The following is a 24,851-nucleotide window of genomic DNA, read 5'->3' as shown; positions in this document are numbered from 1 at the left end:
GGATGGGACAGAGGGGTTTCTGAAGGGGAGACCTGGAATGGGGAAAACATTTGAAATGTTATCCAATAAAAATATAAAAAATAATAATTTTTTTAAAAAGAGTAACAAGTGTTAGGAGGGATGATTGATCCAAATTACAAGTGGGGAAATTGGATTACTTCTTAACAATGGAGGTAAGAAGGATTATGTCTTGAGGACAGGAGATATTCTATGGCATCTCTTTGTGATACCATGTTCTGTGCTTAAAGTTCATAGGAAATCACAACAATCTCAGCCAGGAAGCAAAACAAAGGGCACAGACACTTCAGGAATAAAGGCATGGGTCACGCCACCAAAACAAAGTGCCAGAACCTACTGAAATGCTTGTTGAGGGTTAAGAATTGGTAGAAGGGTAAGCAGTTATAAATTCCAGTTAAGGCTATGTGACCAGTTGGAGAAATTATGATTATAATTGACATGAGTGTTTCAGTCATATTTTGTTAAGAATGTGTTTATACTTAAATTTGTGTTTTAGTCCTTCAATTTTTTTAATTGTGCAATATAACATCAATTAAAAGAGTATGAATGATTATGATATTGAAGTTTGAAATACGGAAAGAATGTCCCTCTAGGGATATTGCCATCTATTCTAAATTTACAATGTGTTTGTGGCTATATGAGGGATAGTTATATCATGTTAGATTTAATCATGACCTGTTTAAATATGTAATATGTTTGTGGTTATTCATGGATACTGTCTTAATTTGTGTTTTCTATTACTGTGATGAAATGCCATGACCAAAAGGCAAGTTTGGGAGGAAAGGCTTTGCTTGGCTTGGACTTCCATTGACTGTTCATCATCAAAGGAACTCAGGATAGGAGCTCAAACAGTGCATGAACCTGGATGCAGGAGCTGATGCAGAGGCCATGGACTAGTGCTTGCTTGCTGGCTTGCTTTCCATGGCTTGCTCAGCCTGCTTGCTTATAGAACCCATGACTACCAGCCCAGGAAGGTCACCATCCACAATGAGCTAAGCCCTCCCTCATCAATTGCTAATTAAGAAAATACCTTACAGCTGGATGCTATGGAGACAGTTTCTCAATTGAGATTCCCTCATTTCAGATGACTTTAGCTTGGGTCAAGTTGACACAAAAGTATACAGCAGAGATTCTTAAATCATGTTTGTACAATATCATGACCTGGTTATTGTTTTCATTTGGAAATTCACCATGACAAAAAGAGATATAATTATGTGTCAAGTTAAATGCAATGGACTTATGATGACTATTGTTGGTTTTCAGCCTGAATACATCTGGAATTAGATAAAATCCAAAAACAGAAAGACAAATCTATGAGGAATTTTTGCTCAATTTCAGTTGGCAACACACCTTTAATCCAGATCTTTTGAGAAGGGAACATCTTCCTCTGACCTGAGCTATGACTTCTGCTGGAAGCCTTTAAAAGGATATGGAAGGAGGAAACTTTTAGTTTTACCTACTGGCAACTTCACTCCTTCACTGGTATTTGAGTCGACTTCTTTAGGATTTCAGTGTATACTGAAGACCATCTGTGAAGTCCAGCCTCAGATGGACTAAGGCTTTCCATATATAAGTACTAATTGTTGGATTAGCTGGACCACAACCTATAAATCATTCTAATAAATAACAGAACACACACAGACCACACACACACAACACACACACACTTATTTATAGACAAATTCATTCTACAAGTTTCTTCACTAGAGAGAACCCTGACTAATACACCCACTGTCAGTTGCAATTTTTTTCTAGTTGTTTGTGTGTGTGTGTGGCTTGCATGGCCAGCTCTCTTATACAACCATGACCTCCTGCCCAGGAGTGTCATTGCTCACAGAGGACTGAACTTCTCTCATATCAATTATTAATCAAGATCAAGCTCCATAGACTTCCCTGCAGGACAATTTGATGAAGGCATTTTTTTTTCATTTGGAATTCCTTCTTTCCAGATGCAGCTAACTTGAGACACATTGATAAAAACTAACTGTATCTAACACATGTAAATGAAGTTGTGTGGATAAGTTAGAACCTAAAACACTGTGTAATACCGTGGCCCACTTCCAGAGGAAAGGTCTGCCTTGTTTCTATCTAGATAATGGTGTGGTTATCTATTTTAAGTGACAGAATGTACCTTTTAATAAAACAAGAATGGACAACAAACCTGGGGCTTTTAGAAAGCTTGCTCTCGTTTAGATAAAAGCACTTGAAAATGTAATGGGGGCTATGTTTCCCACAGGCCCTGCTTTTAAAAATTGGCTGTCCAGCCAGCCAGCCAATGGTAAAGACCAGGACATTTGCTCCCTAGAGGTTCAGGTACCTGGCACCTCTCCCTCAGATGCCTGCATTCCAGAAGCAAAAGACTCAGGGAAATGAGGCAACATTTTCCCAATCCCAAGCTTCTTATAAAGATTATGACTGTGAGGACAAAGGGGACACCAGCAGCTCATATGTTTACACTTCAAAATGTACTCACCCTGAGGGCTTCATACCCCCAAACAGTTACTAAAGCTATCACACATACACGCACAGAGAGAAAGAGAGAGAGACAGAGACAGAGAGAGACAGAGACAGAGACAGAGAGAGAGAGGCCCTTTCCTTTTTTTTTATTAGATATTTTCATTATTTACATTTCAATTGTTATCCCCTTTCCTGGTTTCCCCTCCAAAAAACCCCTCCCCCTCCCCCTCCTCCATCCCCCTGCTTATCAACCTACCCACTCCCACTCCTGTTTCCTGGCCCTGGCATTCCCCTACACTGGGTCATAGAGCCTTCCCAAGACCAAGGGCCTCTCCTCCATTAATGACAGACTAGACCATCCTCTGCTACATAGGCAGCTGGAGGCATGAGTCCTACCATGTGTACTCTTTGGTTGGTGGCTTAGTTCCTCCTATGCGGCTGCAAACCCCTACAGCTCCTTGGGTCCTTTACTCAATATTCTGTTTAATTCTGCACTTAGATTCAAATATTGTAAAAATCTAAGGTTACCATTCTGAGTTTAACCCCAAATCCCTAAAAATATTTTATATTTTGGAAAAATATAATTTCCTCTCTTAATATTCAGCTTTCTATACAAGACACCCAAAATGAGTACTTTTAAACTTAGAATAAATAGAAAGTCTCTTCTGTTCTTGATTTTTTTTTCCTGAACTTACCATCTCACCAAACTAATGAATCAGAAGAGTGGGGTTTACTGAGAGTGAAACATATTAGCTTTGTATATAAGATATATGGTGCTAATCATATCTACAACAAGGGTAAACAGTAGAAAATGATAAAATCTAGGTAGTTATGTGGAAAAGCTACATTCCTTTGAAAACGTGGAGATTGGAGCTATAAATGTGGACAGTCGGAAGCATCACTAAGGAGAAGTGCCATTACAGAAATAAATGGAAGAGATAAAACCTGAACAGGCAAACAAGAATTAAGAGCATCTTTCAGAAGCCATAAACGGAAATAGAAAAGTATTAATTTAAAGTGTCAGAGGAAGTTGTGTTTCTACAGTCTTTAAAGTCAGAAAGTAGATAGCAATTTGATGATGTCAGCCCCCCATAAAATGTTTTGCCGGATCCTCAAACTGTGTAAACTAGAATATAATAAAATATAACAAATTAATTTTTATTTTCCCACCATTTTCACATATACTTTAGGTTTGGTTTCTACTGTAGGCTAAGGACTATAGGTCCTTATTAATCATTTCAGAACATATATATTGAACTATAACATTAATGATAGAGATGGCAAATAAAAATATAACTCAGGCAATAAGGATGTTTTCATTATAACATACTCTACCTGATATGCAATAGTTTAAGAAATGACTCTTAAAAAATGAACTGAATAACAACTCTTTGGTGATCCAAGCAGAATAATACATCAAATGAAGTCTTCAGTCTTTGCAAACAAAGAGAAGTACTTTTGTTCATCGCAACCACAGAAAAGCTTAACATACCTTAAGTGTTTGCATTTAGTATGATATCTTATACTCTACAGTTATAAACCCAAGTAACTTTTGTTCTCCGTTCTAATCTAAAAATTAATTAATTAGTTAATGAAGCAGGTTAGGTTTGGAGAAATGGCTTGGATATCAAAGGACTAAGCAGACGAGAATGTGGACTGGAGTTAGACCCACAGATTCCATGTAAAAGGTGGCCATGGTAGACTTCTTGCAATCCTATGTGGTGGATAAAGATAATGGAGTCTCATATCAAAATAGCTAGTAAGGTCAACCATAACAATGATCTCTTGGTTTGAAAGACCCCCCCCCACCTTATTGAATGAGTTGGAAGACCAATGGATGATAATTCTAGACATCCACCTCAGATCACACTTACGAATGCATGTGTATCCATACACATGTGAAATGCACACAAAATAGACAGACGGTCAGATGGAAAGACAGACAGACACACTCAGAGAGTTCATTTAACTCTGCTTTCTCTTTTTAAATGTGTACACATTTAGAATGTTTTCAAGCTTCACACAAATCTTTAAACCGTTTGTAGTTTGGTTTTCATTTTCACACAAAACATTAATCGTCACCCAGAGTCTCCTTTGTCTTCGGTGATGTGATGCCATGCTATCTAGACACACTGAATTGGAACAGGAATATCAGGACAGAAAAGAAAGCATACAAATATATTGCAGAGTGGGGAACACCTACCTCAGCTGTGTGAGAGCATGCCAGGCTTGAGACAAGCTCTTCACAGATGCAGCTCATTCTTTCTGAAATCACTAGCCCTTCACACACACCCACTATGCTTTGGATTTCAACAGGACAATAATTTCAATTTAGCTTTGAGAATGCTCTCACATTAGTAGGAAAAGAATGAAACAAAGGAACCAAACCTATTTTACCATGTGTCACTTTCCCTATTCCTTCAGTAAGACAAGAGCATTAATAATTACGTGATTAGCCAGCAGTGAGTGTGATTCATAAAAGATGGGAGAAAGAATTTAAATGACAAACTAAGTCTTCAGCCATAGACTGCTAAATACTAAAAAAGAAATTAGTGAAGAAGAAGTCACAACACGAGGGACCTGTGACAAGTTAGGCCATGAAAGGTTAGCCCTGCATTCTGTAGGCACCAGTAAAAAGGAGGATTTGTGAAGCAACATGCTGGTGCAGAATTATCTATTTTGGAAGAGAATTTCCATGGCAGATGATTATTAGTGAGTAATATTGAAAGAACTCCACGGGGGCCAGAGGGAATGAGGACTGCTAAGCAACAAGGACAAGGACATCCTTAGTTGCTCATTTGTTTGCTCCAAGCCGAGGTGGCACTCTACTCACTGGGAGAAGATTAAAATGGAGAAGATGTTAGACCACAGGAAATGCAACAGACACCATGGTATTTGTGAAAACATGACTGGGAAAAGGAATAGGAGAGTTAATCTGAGATCATGCACTGATATGCACTTAAGCTCTGGGCATGGAAAACGAGAATAGCTGAAGACATTAGGAGAACCCACGGTTTGGGAGCACAGAATGCCTTGCATGGGAATGTTGGGTTTTATTTATTTCACATTATTCAGCGGTCTTTATTCTTGGTTGTGCTCCTTCAGTTGCTGTTGGTGTTATAAATAAAGAACAGTGAAGTTATATATGAAAGTCTTTTCCTTCATGATAATATACACTGAGAGGAAGTGGAGTTGAAAGGAAAATGTATTTAAATGAGCTTAGCATTAGTGTGTGTGTGATCCACTAAACAAACAAACAAACAAATAAAAGACCAGACATTCTGCCTGGTTGTGGTCCCACGTTTTGAGGCAAAGGGGCCTTCTGTAAGAAATAATACATTCTATTTGATGTGGGGTTCATTTCAGAATTTAATTATCTTACTTGTTACCACTTTAGGGTAATTTCAAATAACATGTCAATGCCTTGCCAGTAGGAAGGAGGGATGTATTTTAGCCACTTGGAAGCTTGTGAGTCTATCTATCACCTTATCTTCTTACTTGAGTTAGTGTGACTGTTCTGAGAAAGTTTTCTGTAACTTGAGTAATATTTAATCTGTTACTAGTTGTAACAGTTTTGTTTTTTTGTTTTTTTTTATTTGTTTGGTGTTTCTTTTTTCTTTTCTTTTTGGATTTTTTTTTTTTTTTTTTTTTTTTTTTTTTTTTTTTGCTTTTACTCCAGATACATTTAGGGAAAATACAGAAGATATTCAATCAATTACTTTCTTTCTCAGACAGGTCTCTGATCCATTCCCTTTCCAGTGTGCATGTGTGTGTGTGTTAGGAGGGAGCAGGTGTAGGTGTTGGCTGTTTCCTACCTGTCATTTAAAGCCCAACTTAGAATGCCCCTCAGGGAGAGTTTTAAGCATGCAAAGCACTTAACCTTATAGACAGTTCCTTAGCTTGGCTTCAATTTTTCTTTTATTTTCACTGACAGTAAATTTTTCTGAAGAGTACAATCAAGATAGTGTATTAATAGAAATAACATTCATAGAAGCGTGGACATAAATGATAATAGTCATACTAAGGACCTCACTTACCAAGGCATTCCACATAGGAGATAACAGCACAATAAATAAAGTTCGCATTTGTCACACAATAAATCAGACAAAATTGCAGTAACAAAAAAAAAAGTGACTTTATAAATGTTCATATGCTAAAAATACAAGCAAAACTGTGATAGCATGCACAAGAGACAAAAGCTAAAGGTGAATAATTATAGCCAAAAAAAAAAAAAAAAAAAAGAGACAATGCAGTCGATACAAATGTTCAAGTATGATGAGAGAAGAGGGGGAGGTGCACACAGAGTTCCAGATACATCCATTATGTTTACTACCCGGGAGGGGCAGAGCACTGACATATCTGTCTCTGTCTATCAACACTCCGTGCTGGTAGGGGACTTAATGTTATTCATTTAGAGCATAGATTCCACATCATTGGATTACATTTCATAGGGCAAGGATCAAATCAGATTCACCGTTTAGTTTCATTTATAAGTAGATATTTTGCGACTGGAAAAAAATTATTCTCATGATCAAGCCAGTGCCGTGCACCAAAAAGTACGGGAGCCACTGCCAGACAACGTGGACTAGAGCATCACTGCCATGAAGAATTCGCGTGCCATTGTCTTCCCAGGAACACCTCGGGATGCGTCTAGGTACAAAATAGGTCTACTTCCGTCCTCCATTTTGCCTTAAGAGGTGATCTACCATAGTTAACAGAGAGCAGTGAAAATAGTAATCGAAAGATTGTTCAATGTTTCTAACAATGCTTAATATTTTTTTGTAAAGATTGAAAAGGAAGTAGCCTCGTTTAATGAAACTAAGAATTGCACATTGCATTAGTGGTGCTGTTTATACAGCTTAATAATTCCGCCCCTACTTAACTATGCTAAGCAGTAACTTTGGTTGAAAAGGATATAGATTCAAACAGTGGCTAATTTCTGCATGATTAGGAAAAACATGTTGGTCATGGGAGTAAAAAAATAAAATTTGTCTGTTAAATTACACATAAATATAAGGTACAAATGTATTTTTAAAATACAGATTAAAATAATCACACTTGCATCGTGTACATACGAAAATACAGTATTTAATATTCAATATACACAGACACATTTATGATAAATGCAACTATTTGGCAACGCCAGTTTTTTTCGGGGTTTCCCCTGTCCCCTAATTCCACACGCATGGAACCACAACGACCCAGCTAAAGTCGCCTAGCTCTGGCGGACATCTTGAAGCAGTTTGTTGATCTCAGCCACCAGCTCGCTGGCATCCATGAGTTCGTGCTTCCCATCGCTGAGATGGTTAAGCACATTGTCAAAATCATCTTCCTCGTAATTTTCAGGGATCTCCTCCATAGCTGGCAGCCACTTGGAAGAAGGCTGCACACTAGAGTGAGTCCCCAGAGGGGTCCCAGAGCTGCTGGTGGGGTTCTGAAAATGTGTGCTGGCTGCCCAGGCCGCAACCCCTTGTGGGTAACCCCCAGTTTTGCCCTGTGCTGGACCCTTTCGACGTTCCAGAGAGTTGGAGCGATCCCCTTCGTTGCATTCAGAATAGGAATCTAGGGATGCGGGGAGAAGGCGCTGGAACACACTGCTCATTTCTGATAGCAGAGATGATGTGCTAGAGTCTCCCGAATCCTCATCGCTAGCGGAGTCCTTCCCAAAGGTGGAGAAGCTCTTTTTTTTCTCCCCGGATTCTGCAGGCTGGCTGTCATCATCAAGGCCCTGATGAGAATGCTGTTGCTGAGGTTGAGCTGGGAATTCTTCTCCGGGGATGAACATGTTGCTTCTGTAGTCAGAGGATGGCGAGGGCAGCGGGGGCATCCAGCACTGGTCAGAGTGGCCCAGGACTCTGCACTCCTCCGTACATAGCCTCATTGCTGAGAGCAAACAAAGCAAGGAGAGTCCGTTATTAAACAAGGCATCATCCATAGCGATGGGAAATGTCATCTTATTCTTAAGGTAGAAAGAGGTTTTGTTCTAGAATCATAATGTTAATCTGTTGTTAGGCACATTAAATAGACTACGGTTATATGTTTCAGTTGTATGTTGGCTCTCTGGACCAGATGTCATGTTTGTGTTATAGTCCTCCGTTTAATAAAAGAAAGCAAATAATCATTTTTAGTGGTCAATAGTAAATTTCAGAAATACAATAAGGAGTTCATTATTTATATGTGAACATGTACAAACAAAGCTAAGGCTTAGGTAATCCAACAAAAGATGAACATAAACTGTACAACAGCAACAGCTGGAAATAGAGCTGAAGGTGAGCTCTTTAGTTTTGAATAACACCAGGCAATCTCTGTAAAGTATTTTTTGCTGTCTTGAAAATAAGGACTTGGCCTGCACTGAAAACTCCAGTTCTCTGGTTAGCGTCCTTATTATTCTCTCTTTCTTCCTTCTTTCCTTTTTTCCTTCTTTCTTTCCTTCCTTCCTTCCTTCCTTCCTTCCTTCCTTCCTTCCTTCCTTCCTCCCTCCCTCCCTCCCTCCCTCCCTCCCTCTCTCTCCCTCCCTCCCTCCCTCTTTCCCTCTCTCCCTCCCTCCCTCTCTCTCATTTTAAAAAAAATTTTACATCCCACTCACAGACCCCCTCCATGCCCTCTTCCCAGTCCCACCCTTAAAAGCCCCTCCTGCACTACCCCCTATCCCTTCTCCTCAGAGAAGGGGAACTCCCTTGGGTACCACCCCATCCTGGGGGTATCTTGTCTTCCTTACAGTTTGTGTCCATTATTCACTGGTCTATTAAAATAGCAATTCTAAGTGCTCTGAATCAGTACCTTAGGTATCCTGAGTTGTCCTGATATAAAATACTTATTTAGGGTCTAAACACATTAATATTCAATTGCATGAAAAAGTCATTGGAAGCTGAAGAATATGAAAAGTACTTTCTTTGATTTTTCCCATATGTTCCAGCTCCCTAGTGGGATGTGAGTGGCCAAACTCATAGAAACCACTACAACTGAGAAAAGCAGAAAAATAAAAGAAGGGGATCCTAAATTCAGTATATAGAGTTGCTAAAATGCATTAAAAATTGATATGCAAAAATATGAAATGTATTCCATATGACAACCACTTCCTTCAGAGAAAACTTGGACCTTTCAATACCATTTCATTTTAAGACCAAGGACAGAATTATAGAAAATGTAAAGTAACCTTTGCATCTAAAAGAAATCAGGACTGATGCTAAGCACAGGTATATACTGAGTTTGTAGATGCAGCTGCTGAGAGCAGATTTCCAGCTTTGTCACTGTTGAAGTTATGGCATGCCACACATTCGTTGCTAGGGGAAACAAACTGCCTACTATGTGTACTATGCCCACAGTCTGGTAAAGGCACTGCACAGAGCATATGGGCACTACAGTTCTGGATGAGAGTAAGCAGAAAGGGATAGATGATTTATAACTGTGTGGAAGTCACTATTCTTTATCTCTGACCTCTGTGCTAATTTTGGTCTTGAGCTCCCTCTGGACCTCCATTCTTAGTTTAAAAGGAAAAAATGGAAAGAAAAACAGGCAAAATAAAACAAAATCAAAAACTGAGACTAAGTGCTATAAGAGAAGGGTTTCAAGTATAAGAATCTAGAAATTCAAAAGCATAGGAAAACACCAGGGGAAGTGTAAGAGCATCCAGGCAGGGACCTCTGTTCTTCGAGGGCTGACTGTGTCATTATGCTGTGGTGAGAGTCATCTGAATAAAGAGTGATTTCCATAAAACTCAGGTTTAGATGATCATCCTTCAGGTATTACGCTGTATGGAAATATTTTCCAAGCCTGTTTTAATTCATCCAGTGGAGAAAACAGCAAAGGGTATTGAAAAGCAACTGGTATACCTTAAAAACAGCACCTAGGGTTCTCAGTAGAGAATTATCACAGTGGCGATACCCACACCACATACCCCACACTCCACACCACTGCTTTGACCTCTGAGTCTCTGATCATGGAAATGAGGCCTGTGGATATTGACTGCCTCCATCCTGATGAGAGAAAGGAGAACAGACCTGGCATTGTTGTTCTGGCCCTCAGCTCTGTGGCTTTAGGCTTAGGAAGGACATCTTTTCTGTACTGCCTTACTTGGCTTTGATTTCCTATAATGAGGATGAAAACATTACACGGGACTCTACGAATCTTGACCATATGCATCTTTTCACATAACCTGAATGCACTGAGCATGTAAGCAGCAAGATAATAGAACAGCATGGCCCACATGACTAACACCAACATCTTAGGAATGGTTGTTAAACAGTGAAAGGCATTTATAACACCATATATGTATATGGTGATATATATATATATATATACATATTAATTATAATTAATTAACTTAAAAACATAAAGGAGAGCTAGAAACATGCTCAGTGACTAGAGCACTTGCTGGAAAAGTGTAAGGGCTGGATTTAGGATCCTCAGAATTGATGAACATGCCAGGGGAATGTGGTGGCTCATCTGTCACCCCAGCCTTGGGTAGTAGAGACAAGGTGTCCCAAGAACACACTGGCTAACTAGAGTACTTACATCAGAAGCTCTGGGTTTCTTGTGAGATTCTGCCTCATTGAATGGGATGGGAGAGCTATTGAGGATGATTGCAGGCATTACTACAGGACTCTATGTGCATGGGTAGTGTACTGGCTGGTTTTGTGTGTCAACTTGACACAGGTAGAGTCCTCACAGAGCAAGAAGCCTCCCTTGAGGAAATCCCTCCATGAGATCCAACTGTAAGGCATTTTCTCAGTCATCAAGGGTGAGAGGCCTATTGTGGGTGGAGCTACCTGGGCCGGTAGTCCTGAGTTCTATAAGAAAGCAAGCTGAGCGAGCCAGAGAGTGGAATGTGATGGTTTGTATATGCTTGGCCCAGGGAGTGGCACTATTTGGAGATGTGGCCTTGTTGGAGTAGGTGTGTCACTGTGGATGTGGGCTTTAAGACCCTAGTTCTAGCGGCCTGGAAGCCACTATTCTGCTAGCAGCCTTCAGATGAACATCTAGAACTCTCAGCTCCTCTGCATTATGCCTGTATGGACACTGCCATGTTCCCTCCTTGATGACAATGGACTGAACCTCTGAACCTATAAGCCAGCCCCAATTAAATGTAGTCCTTATAAGTGTTATGTTGGTATTGGTGACTGTTCCCAGCAGCAAAACCCTAACTAAGACGGGTACACACTACACACAAATACCCACATACATGCAAACATCCGTAGACACACATGGATACCACACACAAACTCATGAAAATTGAAAAAGAAAGATAAGGAGGCAGATTAATAGAAAGGATAGCAAACACTAGGTAGATGGAGACAGTGAAGACGAAAGGGGAGGGGATGATGAAATCAAAAGGACCAGGAGAGAAACAGAAGAAAGTACACTCATTGCTATGGGTGTTCTAATCTCACTCCTATCCACTGAGATTTGGTTGCTTGACAGTGTATGTGTGTTTCAGTGCTGAAAATGTTTCATCCCGTATACAAGGATCAAGAAAAGCTGAGCAGTACCTATTGCTTCTGTTCTTCTTGGGACTATCTAAAAGCCCTGTCAGGTGATAGTTTTTGTGGCGATCAGGAGAGGTAGAAATTCTAGCTCCTTTGTAAACTTTATTAGTGTCCTGTACCTTACAAATAGGATAGAAGGCAGTGCAGTGAGTATAAGACAGAGCTTGAAACAAGTCATTACCTATGGAGTAACTAGTAAGTTATCCTTGAGGAGCCCATCAAATAGGGGCCACTTCAGTGCCTGGCTGTCAATGGGACTGCAATCTAGTTCTAAGCCAAATATAACAAATGCTATTTGAGTCACCCAGGTAAAGGAACAAATGAGATGATGCTCAGGAAATGTCCAGAAAGGAAGAGAAATGGATATGAGGACTGCTATTTCAAAAGACAGCAGGTAAGCAGAATTGGGTACAGGAATTGAAGAAGAGGCATTTGTCATGGAGAAAGGGCAGTGTGCACAAAGCATCGGCGTGCTGGAGGAAGAAAAGCCTCTCTGCCTGATGCAAAGGATTCAAAACTGGCAAAACTGAGAACAGGCTGAGAGCGCATTTCAGTGGACTTTGAATACAAAGATAATAGATGTACTCAGTGTTGCTGAGCAACGAGAGTCAGAGATTGACTTTGAGTAAAAAAAAAAAAAAAAAAAAAAGAGAATGTTAAAGCACTCTGAAAAGGTTGTGAAAACTGTATGAAGTACAGATTTGAAAGTAGGAGTGGCCACAAGAACTGGAATAGGAGCCTGCCAGTTGCTACAGGAAATGAGCCACTAAAGGAAGGGGGGAACCAGCTAAGACTCCTACTGAGAACAGAGAGCAGAATGAATAATGAGTATTTGAAGCCCTCACAGATGGAAGATGCTGAAAAGTGAAACAGAGACAATCAGGGAAGGTAGAAGAAGCCTAGGTGGGGGAGCCTTTGCAAACCTTCTATTGTCAACAGCTTTCACTGGGAACATGGAGGCTTTATACACCCGTGTTTAGTGTTGGAGTTTAAAGTTGGGAAGAAAAAAAAGAGCTGACAAACATGAATCAACAGATAAAAATGCATGTTTGTTTAGCAGGGAAAAAAAAAAAACCAAAACACAAAACCCTACATTTGTGTGGGAATTAGAAGGATGAATGACCAGAAATGACCCCTTTGGTAAGCCATGCAATGCAACAGGATCTATATTTGTTCACAAATCAATGCAGAAAAAACAGTTGGAACACAACACTTACGTCCTAAAAATACACATACTTTAGAAAATTGTACTGAGCTCTGTTAATAAGATTCAGATGTGGACCGACATTTTTCTCTGCTCATAGTATTTCCTGAGTAGGAAACTTTTGCAGACCACAAGTTTTACGCCCTAGCATGCCTGCAGAAGTTACCAGAATGAAGAGGAATCGAGGATAGCGACACGGTGTCACCACAGTGATGCTCTTAATGAAAAGGTGGTTATCTCTGTAGATGCTCAGTATGCAAGGCAGTCCTTGCTAGCAAAACACTAACATAATGGTATCATCACCAGCCACTGATCATGCCCCACTGCTCCAAAACTTGAAAATGGTTCAGCCCTATGTGGAAGTAGAAAGCAACAGAGGTAGAAATATGGCTCCTATGACATAGTTAGTTGGAAACACAGACATCTGAGGTCATGTATGCGTGCATGGGTGCGCGCGCGCACACACACACGCACGCACACACACACACACACGAAGTCTATCATTTTAAATAACTATGTAATATTGATAAAGACACATAGTAGGCAGGATTCACTGTTTTCTATAGTTTAACTTTGCCTACCTCTTTATTGTCTAATATTTATTACTATTAGTACTGATTATTGTTTAATTCACATACTAGATAATTCTGCTACAAGGAATATATGGAAATATGGTAACTTTGGAAATATAGGGAAGATGGAAAATAACTGCTTTTAATCTTCTAAAAAAAAAGAGAGAGATGAGAAGCATTGCAAAGACGCAAAGCAAAGTTTTGATTTGTGTTGTGTTGTGAGTTCAATTCCCAGGACTGTAATTAAGAAATAAGTGAATGAATGAATGAGTGAATGAATGCATAAGTACATAAAATAATACACTAATGTTAAACATTTAAATTGTATTATTTTGGAGCTTAAAAAAAATCTCAAATGTGTAGATCCACAAATGGGAAGGTGACTTTTTAGAACTGTGTATTTGTATTCTCCATTTTATTGCTATGATAAATTAAAATTCCAACAAGTGAACCCTGTGCATTTTTAAAAATGTCTACCGAAATATTGATACCATGCCCATGTGTCTTTGTTTATGAAATAACCTAATCTGGGAAATTCTGCTATTCTAGTGTAGGCCCCTGTCATCATCATATCTCAGAACCATAGAAATTCAACCAGCTGCTTCATTATATAAGCCAGAATAATAAAACTAATTGTCATTGAGCATGATGTCTTGGGGCATATATGTTCCTTTAGCTATTTCATAGATTTGTCTTCCAACTGGTCTGACCTACACATTGAAAACAATAGATTCCATGGGTGACTGTAGAAATACAGTCTGCTATGCACCTTGTAGGCTTCATTGCAACTAGACATCCTTCCTGTACATTTGTCTAGCCAGAGATAAAATATCTGGCCTTGTAACCATATAACTAAACAAGCAACATCTAGTGGTTGCAAAGAGGTGGGTATGTCTTCAAACATAAAAGCAAATAAGTATCCAGGGAGTCGGTTCAGTGGGTGAGGGTATGAGGATCTGAGGATTATTCGCCAGCACCCATTGCAAGCATGATATGGCTGCCTGTGCCTCTCAGGGCAGAGACAGGCACACTGAAAGCTTGCTGGCCAGCTAGCTAGCTATATCCATGAGCTTTGGAAGAAGACATTCTCTCTCAAGGCAACAAGGCAAAGAAAATAGAGGAAGATAGCCACTACTTTCTCACCCCCACCATGAGCACACTAAAGCAAACATATATGCACATGTGCAGAGAGAGAGACAGGTTGGGGGACAAACAAGCTAGACAAATTTTTTAAAAAGCAAAACACTAGTTACTTTAAATATGTTCTAGATAAATGATTAAGGGTAGGGAAATTGGGTCAGATCTCACTGCCACATTGCCACCATGGAAAACCTACCTGCCTGGTTTACATTGTTATAATCTATATAAACTTCCAATCTTCAAATCTAAAACCACATAAGAACACTAATGTCACCAACACCAGGATAACTAAGCCCAATGAGCATAGCATCAATGTTCTTTAAACTGTAAGAGCTTAGTCACTGAAATGTATATTAAGCCAACAGCCAGCACCATGAATAACATGGCAAAGCCTGACTCCATATGAACCCAGAGTACTCAGTCTGAGCCCAGAGGATACCCCAGGGCACTGCTGGTAAGAACCTCTGCTAGTTAGCTAGTGCTACTGTGATTCCTATAACTCATGAGAGCTAAAACTCTATTTTCTGAATTTCCCCAAATTAATTTCTGGTTAATTCTCTCATGTTTTCTATCCTAGTTTCTTCATCTTTACAAATAAATAAATAAATAAATAAATACATAAATACATAAATTCATATTAGACAGAAGTAAGACACTAGTAAAGTTTTGTTCCTTTTTCCTACGTGTATTGCGAATGGCAGTCATTGGGTTGACAATCAGTGAATTAAGACGTGTGGACAGTCAGAGGCAAACTTCAGTACTCCTAAGTGTTGATTTCTTTCTACAGCCCCTAGCAATAGGGCAGCTACTGATCTTCTCAGCATTTGCTCAGTTGGATCCAAGTTCCTAGGGCACAATTAGAGGCAAGAGTCACTAAGGAAAAAATTGATTCGAAACTTAATAGAATTTCCTCCACCTGGCTGTGTGCTTTATAAATCCCCCTCTGGGTGTGTTTCCCTCCTCTAATGCTGTACCGACTCAAAATGAGAGGGGGCATGAAATACGCTCTGCCCACCACCTCCAAAGGTACATTCCTTTGCCTATTTTTAGTGCTTAAAATATACCCTTTCCAGTGTATTTTAGGCTCTTGATTTTGTGAGTTGGTTCCCATCACAGGAAATGCATCCTCCAAATTATAGTCCAGTTCACCACTATCCACCGAACAGGCTGTCTGAATACAAACAGGCACCTAGCAATTTTCTGGAGTTGCTCAGGAGCGCCCAATGGCACTAGCTGGATAAGAAGGAGGGAGGGGGGCAGGGGCTTGGTCTTCTTCCTTCCGTGCTCTCTCCCCTTCCTTCTCCTATTCAGCCTTCATATTCATTCCTTCTCTACCAACTGCTTATTGTGGATTTTGAGAAGAAAAAAATGTTAAATGTCTCACACTTGTCCTCCGCTAATAGTGCCTAGATCCTACCTATTTCTAGTGTGAAGGAAAAAGACGGCAGAAACAGAAGCACGGGAGAAGCTGCTCATCATCCTGGCTCTGTGGTAGCTGTGAAAATAAAGATTTAGCTATCACTGCCCTCTTACCTGCTGGAATTCTCCCATCCGTGAGGAAGAGGTCACTGAATCCTTCTCCCAGGAGCCTGTCTATCGGAGAATCTCGCCCCAAATCATAATCACTATCTCCTGCTTCGCTATCTCCACGGCCACTGTCTTTCAAGCTAAATTTATCCATGTCTTGAAGGGCATATCTAGAAAGATCAGTGAAAGAAACACACAGTTTTTACTCTCCGGCATTTAAGTTACCCGAGACTTAGCAGCTGACACCAGGGTAATTCATACCTATAGCTCCTGGAATATTTGTTTCCTCGAAAACTTGGCCGTGGCTGATATTGCCCCTGGTGAAGCATGGAGAGAAGCTGCGAGACCTGCTGGAAACCAAAGAGACAGAACTGACTTCTGGGGGAAAAAGAAAAAAAAAAAACACTCCTCACGCATTCACGTGCATTAAGGAAGAAAAGGGAATGCTAAGCTCACACTTTCTATATGTCAGGGCTTTACTTATGCTAGACCATGAAGAGGGCACAGCCAGACACCAAACCCAGTTAAGATCAATTACAGAGAGATCTGGCTGCTCTCAAAACACAAGTGAGTTGTTCCTGCTTGAAAGACTTTTAAATAACTGCCTTCCTTTACAGTTTAGATAAAACTGTAAAAAATAAAAATAAAAAATAAATAAAATAAAATAAAAACTCAGTAAAACACACTGTTAGCTCAGGTAATGAGACAATGCCAGAAGGCCAGAAAACTGCACAAAGTTTTCCAAAGACAGCATGCAATCGGAGTGAGATTCTCCAGACCTAGGGTGTTGATTTCTCAGGAGAAATTTTAACAATGAGAATAGCTGGGTCCCTTTAGGTTTTATTTTTCCTGTCTCAGCATCTTACTCTGAGAAGTGCAGGGACTCTGATTAACGGCCCCGTGTGAGACATCACACCTAACACCCACAAGTGAATTATTTATAAAAATAGAAATAAGCCAGACTGTGTACTTGAGATAGGTCCACCCTGTGGCTTGAGTTCTAGTGGAACTGCCTACTGTCATCTATCCATGACAACCTTAAAGGTATGATGACTGTGCAGCCTCTGAACATCAACAGCTGGCTTGACGAGGCCCTGTAAGTGTCTGATCTTACCTCAACAGCAGGAGTGGCGTGGGTGAGTTCTAATGAAAAATTCTCTGGCACGTGGTTTGATGAGATGGTCACCAAACTGTTGAGTGACTGGTGACTGTTGTGACTCTGGCGGCTGCCCATTTGTCCCCTCTCCAAGGTTGGGGATGAAGATGGGGAGGATCTGTGGTGAGATCTGATGGGCAGAGTGCCATTGATGGTGGGTACCAGTGTGATGTCTCCTTTGTGAATCTGCCTGGATGGTCTTTTAGGATGATGCTGGTACGTGGATTCTGCCACCCTGCAGTTGTAGGATCTGGTGTCTTTCTTTTCTCTATTACACCTCGTTGCAAACAGGACCATAATAACCAGCAACACCGCACAAATTGCTCCCAAGGAAATAATTATGATCATGGACACATCCAAGGATGCGTGGCTGACAGAGGTCATGGCTGTGCTTGTCACAGACTCTGCATAGTCAAAGACCATGCACCTCAGAAGGACTTTGGTGTACAGAGGAGGACTGCCCTTGTCCTGGATGATAACTGAGAGTGCCCATTCCGTAGAAGGAATGGATTCCATGCTGACGTTGGTATGAATGTCACATGACCTAGGGTCCATGATGAAGACGTTTTCCTCATTACCAGATACTATGGAGCAGCTGAATTCAGCATTGGCACCAGAGTCTCTGTCGACCACCCTTATTCTTGTGACATGAAAACCACTTTCAGCTCCTTTGGGGATGGATATTTCTGCAGTATTATTGTGCATTGCAGGCCCTATAACCACAGGGACATTGTCATTCTCATCAATGATGGTCAGCACAACGGTGGTGTTGCTGGAGAGTTGCTTCTGACTCCCTCCATCCCTGGCTTCCACCACAAAAGTGATCTGACTCACTTCTTCATGATCAAAGATCCTGAGGGCATAGATGGCGCCATTAGAGGGGTCAATGGTTACATACGTGGTGATGGAACTTCCCAAGACAAAACTCTCCAAAATGGTGTATGTCACATGTCCGTTTTCACCAAGATCTGGATCAGTGGCTGTAACTGTGGTGATATACGCCCCTGGTGAATTATTCTCTGAGATGACAAATTCATATCGGCTCCTCTGGAAGCGAGGTGGATTGTCATTTATGTCATTGACTTGAACAGTAAAATGTCTCACTGAGGAGAGGCTTGGTGTTCCCTTGTCCTCAGCAATCACAGTCAAACTATACTCAGATCTCTTTTCTCTATCCAAAGTGGCATTGGTCAAGATCAAGTAGTTATTTTCATATGTCTTCTGAAGTTTAAAATGTCCATGCCCATGAAGCTTACAGCTTATTTCCCCATTCAGCCCAGAATCCTTGTCTTGAACCCTGACTATAGCAACGAATGTATCAATGGGATCCCCTTCAAAGACATAAGATACTTCCTCTTTTCCAGGAGACATGAGATTTATGCTAATTTCAGGTTTATTGTCATTGACATCCACAACCTTAATTATAATTTTGCAATGAGCAGGAATGGAATTGGGACCCAAATCTTGGGCTTGAACATCTATCTCATAGGACTTGGTGATTTCATAATCCACTGGCTTGAAAAGAGTCAAGTGGCCTTTTTCTGAGTCGATCTTAAAAGTCTCTATAATTTTGGGAGACACATGACTGCTGAAAGAATACACAATTCTCCCATTAGCGCCCTCATCTGGATCAGTGGCATTTAGATCAAGGAGCAAGGTTCCAACTGGGGAGTTTTCTAAGAGTTGTATTGTGTAAGAAGGCTGCTCAAAGGCCGGGCTGTTGTCGTTGGAATCTGAAATGCTGATTTTCAGGATGGAGGAGCCAGACCTCTGAGGCACTCCCATGTCGGAGGCCGTGAGCTGAAGCTCATAGCTAGCCTTCAGCTCCCGATCCAACTCTTTCACCACTATGAGTTCAGCGTACTTGGCCCCATCTGTCCTGGTTCGCACTTCGATATTAAAATAATCATTAGCAGAGAGCGAGTAGGTGTGAAGGGAATTTTCCCCAACATCTGGGTCGAACGCACTGTCCAGAGGGATACGAGTCCCAACTGCTGCGCTCTCCGATATCTCAATGGGAATGACGGGTCTCGAGAATTGGGGGGAATTGTCATTAATGTCCAGCACGTCCACTTCAATATGGAACAGCTGCAGATGCTCGGTCGGCAGAGTGAGCACATCAAACTCTATCGAACAGTTTAAGTTTTTTTGGCATAGTTGCTCGCGGTCAATTTTAGCCCCTATGCTGATTTCTCCGGTATTCTCATTTACGACCAGGAGAGGAGAATTCCCCCGTGGCATGGCTCGAAAACGAACAGCAGAAGGATTTGGTAGCTTCAATAAAACATCAGCCACATCTTCTGATAGTCTAGCAATTACCGATCCGACCCTCTGCTCCTCATAAATCCTGTATTTCAGATTCTTACCTAGGACATCGTGGCTGAAAAACGCCATCAGAAGTGCAAGTGCAAATCTAAAGTGCATTTTAGTATTCATTCGGTGCATTGGTCAGTTGCTAGATTCCCTTCTCAGGGCGAGTTAGAAGAGCCCAGCAATCCCTTCAACTTCCTCCCAGCCACTCAGAGCTCTAAGCCACATCGGGTCTCAGAGTCTCGAAAGCGACTCTTAATCACACAGCAATTAACAGCTCGCAAACTTCAGTTTTCATACACACCGTTTGGCGACTTCCAGATAGGAGCGTGAAGTCCCTTCCTGGTAGGGGTGGCCGCCGGTCCTCCTGGCCCCGGGAGCAGCGTGTCACCTGGGCCTGGCTCCCCGCGTGGACTCCGTCCCCATCTATTGCAGGGTGCTGGCGGAGTCTGCAGTGTGTGTTTCCTGGGCGATTCTTGATTTTTCCCCCCTTTCCTTTTCTCTGCTCCGCTGCAGACTAAACACCCGTGATTGCTGACTCCAGTCTGAAAATCTCTACAACTTCACTTCAACTCAGACAAAGCTCTTTGCCTGGCGTGTGTTGAATCGCTTCCAGCCAATCAGCGAGCTTCCAAATCCGAAGCTGCAGGAGTCACCGGAGCGAGGGAGGGCGCGCGTGGAGGGTGGGAGCGGGAGGGTGGCGGGCGCGGGCTGGGGACCCGCTAGGGGCGCGGGAGCGCGGCCGGGGGTGGGGTTCAGCCCTCCCCGCCCCTCCTCTCTCTCCCTCCACTTTCTCCAAGCGTGCCACGACAAAGGGGAGACAAATTACGGCAGGAGAGGGGAGTGGGGGTGGGGAGACTGGGAGGGAAAGGAAAAAGAAAGGAAGAAAAAAACTTTAAATCAACTTCTGGTCGCCTGTATTTATATATGGCACATTAAATAGTTCTTGTTTTCTTAATTGATCTTTTCTTCTGCTACAAACATGTAATCATCTTGCTTTGTTCAGGGTTCCTTAACTGCTGGTTTCACTTAAAATACCTCCAAGTGAATTTTGTCGGTGGAGGAATTTAATAAAATGGGGAAACTTGCTTCTAATTATGCACCTCCCCCTCCCCCTCGGCGGGTCTTTTCTCCTCCAAGGAGCAGCAAGCCGATTTTCTTGGAGCTCTGTTTTAAAGAACAGTCCAAGTGGAGAGGTTTCATTTTCTGCTTTCTTTCATCTTTACTCTTTGAAGATAAGAAAGGGGCCTATCTTGCACTCCCGATTTCTCTTAATTAGCAAGATTTAAAGGAACACCTCAGAGTTTGGAACTAATTAGCAAAGGAATTCTACCTTATTTCAGCCCTTTCTTTAGCTTGAACAAAATTGTTCCTGATATATATATATTTTTTTTGTCTTGCACTTTAAAAAAAAATCCTATTTATCTTGGGCAAAATTGATAGCTTGGGTAAAATTGGTAGCCTTCGCCTAGCGAATTCTTCCAATAGAGTACTATCTACCCATAGTGAGTTTTCACAATGAGTTCTGAGGGGACATGGACTCAATAGTTTACAAGTCAAATTTTTATAATACATACATTATTTATGAAAACAGTTTCCAGATATGTATTTTAAAAACCCAAAGGTTGTTTACACTGAGAAATAAAATGCCTGAGCTGAAAATTGCATTTTGTGTGCATCAGAGTGCTGGAAATATCTCAGGAGGTTGGTGCTGTATCCAGGTCACGGGGTTGATATGGTATTCTTATTGGGAAATATGATTATTTATGATGCTCCTTCTGCTCTGCGGCTCCTTTTAAGTTTATCACTCTGGCTCCATTCTTGCTCACCCTCCCCACCCCCCTTTGCATTATCCCTCAGCTGTCTTCAGCTACTTGCAAATTCCGTGCTTCACAGGATCTCCATGTAACTTATTTTCCATTTATTTTTCTCCTATTTTGCCCCCCAGAAACACATTTTTTTTTAAAAAGTAATTTTCTGATTTTTTCCACTTTGCTTACTCTCAGCAGAACTCAGCTATAGTCACAGAGAAGGTTCTCCCCCAAGAAGAAATCAGAGAGGAGCCCCAATACAAACTCTCCTTCATTCTAAGCATTCAAATGCATTTTATGAGCCATTGTCTCACCCCCACTCCCACCCCCAGAAACCAGTGCTGTGTGTCAAATTGTGCAGACTAGGATGCCTGCAATGAATGTGTTTAGTGCTATGTCACCCTCATGAACACTCTGCCCCCCCCCCCCCCCCGGCCCAGGAATAACACTATGTTACAAGTTTGCAACCCTTTCAAATTGCTGATCCCCAAACCCTATAGACAAACTCAGAAAACTACCATAAGCAACGGGGACTTTAGAAACTCACAGCCATCTGGCCTATGTCGCTAACAATCTGAGCCAATAATTATGTCAGTTCGGGCTTTAGAGAGCCTCTCTGTAAAAGGGTTGCAAACTTGTAACACATAAGCACAAACACATTCTGAATGGCTACATCTCACCTGTCAATTTATGGTGAATACCTTGGAATATGAAGTCATTTGACTCTAGCAATCTTGGAATCATCTCCTGGATGATTGCAATCTCTTTACACTTAGAGCAGAGGCTAATGTCTTCCTGAGTGGTTTACATATCTACTTGGTCTGGGATAGAATCTAGTGTCTATGGGGACATGATACCTCACCCCTTTAATCTAAGCACTTGGGAGGCAAGTGGAACTCTATGAGTTCAAAGTCAGCTTCATCTGCATTGCAAATCACCATTCAGTAAGAGCTATAAAGGAAAACAATAATATATCTCTTTTATATGTTTCCTTAATTCTAACAATTTAAAACTTCATTATTTCTTACAACTACAAAGAAAGTACAAAAACACAAACAAACAAGCAAACAAACAAATTCCTATCTCCCAGACCATGCCTGAGAGATGAGGATTTTTTTAAACCTGGTCTCTTGACCATGGCCTGATACAACTTATTTCTTTAGACTTTCACAAATGTGGGAACAAGTGCATGGCCTTCTCCAAGAACTTCTTAGGCAGCCAGTAGAAGAAAGCAAATAGCATATTCCTAAAAGTCCATCACCTTGATGTGGCAACTTTTTTGACGAGGAAGAGGAGTGTTTTCATGGCTTGAATACTGTGCCTATGAACGTGAGGTCAGATATGAGAACAAAGTGGTTCTGTGCCTCTGGATTTGAAGTTGACTGGGTCTAGTCTGTTGGGCATACTTTTCCCATGATTCCCCTCCCCTCCCCTTCCCTCCCCTCCCGTCCCCTCCCCTCTCCTCCCCTCCTCCCCTCTCATTTATCCATCTATGGGCATAGGGAAGTGGACTTGTGTATGATGACATGTCTGTAGGTAAATGATGTGGTGGGCCGGTGTGTTCACATGCATGTATAAACATGACTTTACATGTACATGTGCTGTTTATTTTGATTTCTTTTTCAAAGAAAAAGTTGTATTTCTATGTCTGAATCATTAATATTTTCCACCCTCCTAACAAGTGAGGTAAGAGCCTCAGCTAGACAGCCCAAGCATCTCATATTAGAGGGAAAATGTCTCTTTTGTTGTCAATATTAAAGTTAAGTCTGCAATTCTAAAATGCACACATGCGTTTGGTAAACATCATAGATATTAACCTACATCCCATAACAGCATGCAAAAATGTAAAACCAGGTAGAAGTCTAGAGTATGCACTTGTAACTCACTATATCGCATCTTCTCTACCACCAAAATACAGAAAAGCACGAATTTCATCCTCTTCTAGAATGAGATAACATTTCAGTCTCCCCTGATATTCATAGGAAATGGCTCTCCTTGACACCATATGGGCAAAATAAGCCACAATAATTGCTCTACAATCTATTCTGGGAAATTAGGAAAGGAAATTAAAAAAAAAGCTTTATGTGACAAGGATTAGTGAAGTTGAGGAAACTCAGTACACCAGAGCTGATTAAAAGAAAGACGTTGGTAGATGAGCCCAGCCAATGAGGGATTACAGGGGCTACCAACTGAAAGGTGTAGAACTTTGAGAAATTTACCTAACTTCAATGGACTCACACAATCCTTTCCAGGTAGTTGTGCTAATAACTCCCTATACAACATTCTTGCACGTATCTTAATCATTAGTAAATGAACAAAGGCTGGGTCAGAGAGAGGAGACATGTGACAAAGGTACGCTTTTAGCATTTCTGCATCTGTTTTCTGCTTAACATTTGTTGGAGGAAAGGGGATGTGCGCTATATCTCCAACCCTTTGTTCTTTTTAGGTAGTTTAAGCTGGGAAGCTGGAGCTCTTTCCAATTGGCTTTAAGAAGGCAAATTATGAAGCACAATAGACAAAACTAGACATATGGAACTATGAAGATCTTGAAAAGCAGTGTTTTCATTGAGGGACATGTCCTAAGATTTATTAAGCCTACCAAGTAGCTCTCTAGATCCTATACCATACAAATATACATAATACTACAATTAAGAGTCTATAGAGCAACAGCTGGGGTAGCATATAGAGCCTTGTGAAAAATGCAGAATCGCAGGCAGCAACTAATCCTACTTAAACACTCAGGGCATCTCACTAGGAGCTTTGGTGGGGTGCCATGTACATTGATGTCAGAGATATGTTTCTACAGAGTCATCTACTGTCATCAGTGATAGGCATTCTAACAGGATGGTAGTTAATTCTATGTCCGAGAAACACTCCTCTAGGGAGTGTAGAGAATATTGGCATATGAAGATTGCTCAATCTTCTGGATGCTTAGTAACCTTAATGTTTGATCAGATATACATCTGCTATGTGCCTGTTCTCCCTTTGACCTAAAATGTGTGTAAATCATCATAATTTTATAAGATGTTTTATCAAGAACAAGGAAAGATAAAATTTGTCAATTATTACTTTTTATTTAAAATGCCTTTCCCTAACCATGTAGCATCTCTCTATGTTGCTCTGCCTGGACTCCCTATACTAATCCAGTCAATAACGTAATAGTAAAGACTG

The 24,851-nt window shown here is 41.0% G+C and overlaps 1 protein-coding gene across 2 annotated transcripts; it reads right to left on the bottom strand.

Moving 5' to 3' along the window:
* Positions 1–6,381: 6,381 nt before the first annotated feature.
* On the bottom strand, positions 6,382–20,429 carry Pcdh18 (protocadherin 18). Of its 2 annotated transcripts, none has more exons than XM_021158538.3 (4): positions 17,518–20,429; positions 16,665–16,753; positions 16,410–16,573; positions 6,382–8,358 (listed from the first exon to the last, which is right to left on the bottom strand). In XM_021158538.3, exons 1-4 carry the CDS (start codon positions 20,002–20,004, stop codon positions 7,691–7,693), a joined length of 3,408 nt encoding a protein of 1,135 aa, XP_021014197.2. In that variant the 5' UTR covers positions 20,005–20,429; the 3' UTR covers positions 6,382–7,690. The 2 variants fall into 2 exon arrangements, with proteins under 2 accessions (XP_021014197.2, XP_021014198.2); XM_021158539.2 differs by having other exon boundaries at positions 16,665–16,750.
* Positions 20,430–24,851: the final 4,422 nt, after the last annotated feature.

This window comes from Mus caroli, unplaced genomic scaffold, assembly GCF_978045245.1.
Source record: "Mus caroli unplaced genomic scaffold, Mus_caroli_1 scaffold_3, whole genome shotgun sequence".
Taxonomy (NCBI): domain Eukaryota; kingdom Metazoa; phylum Chordata; class Mammalia; order Rodentia; family Muridae; genus Mus; species Mus caroli.
The sequence above is the reverse complement of the archived record's forward strand: the minus strand, read 5'-3'. Positions and strand labels throughout refer to the sequence as shown.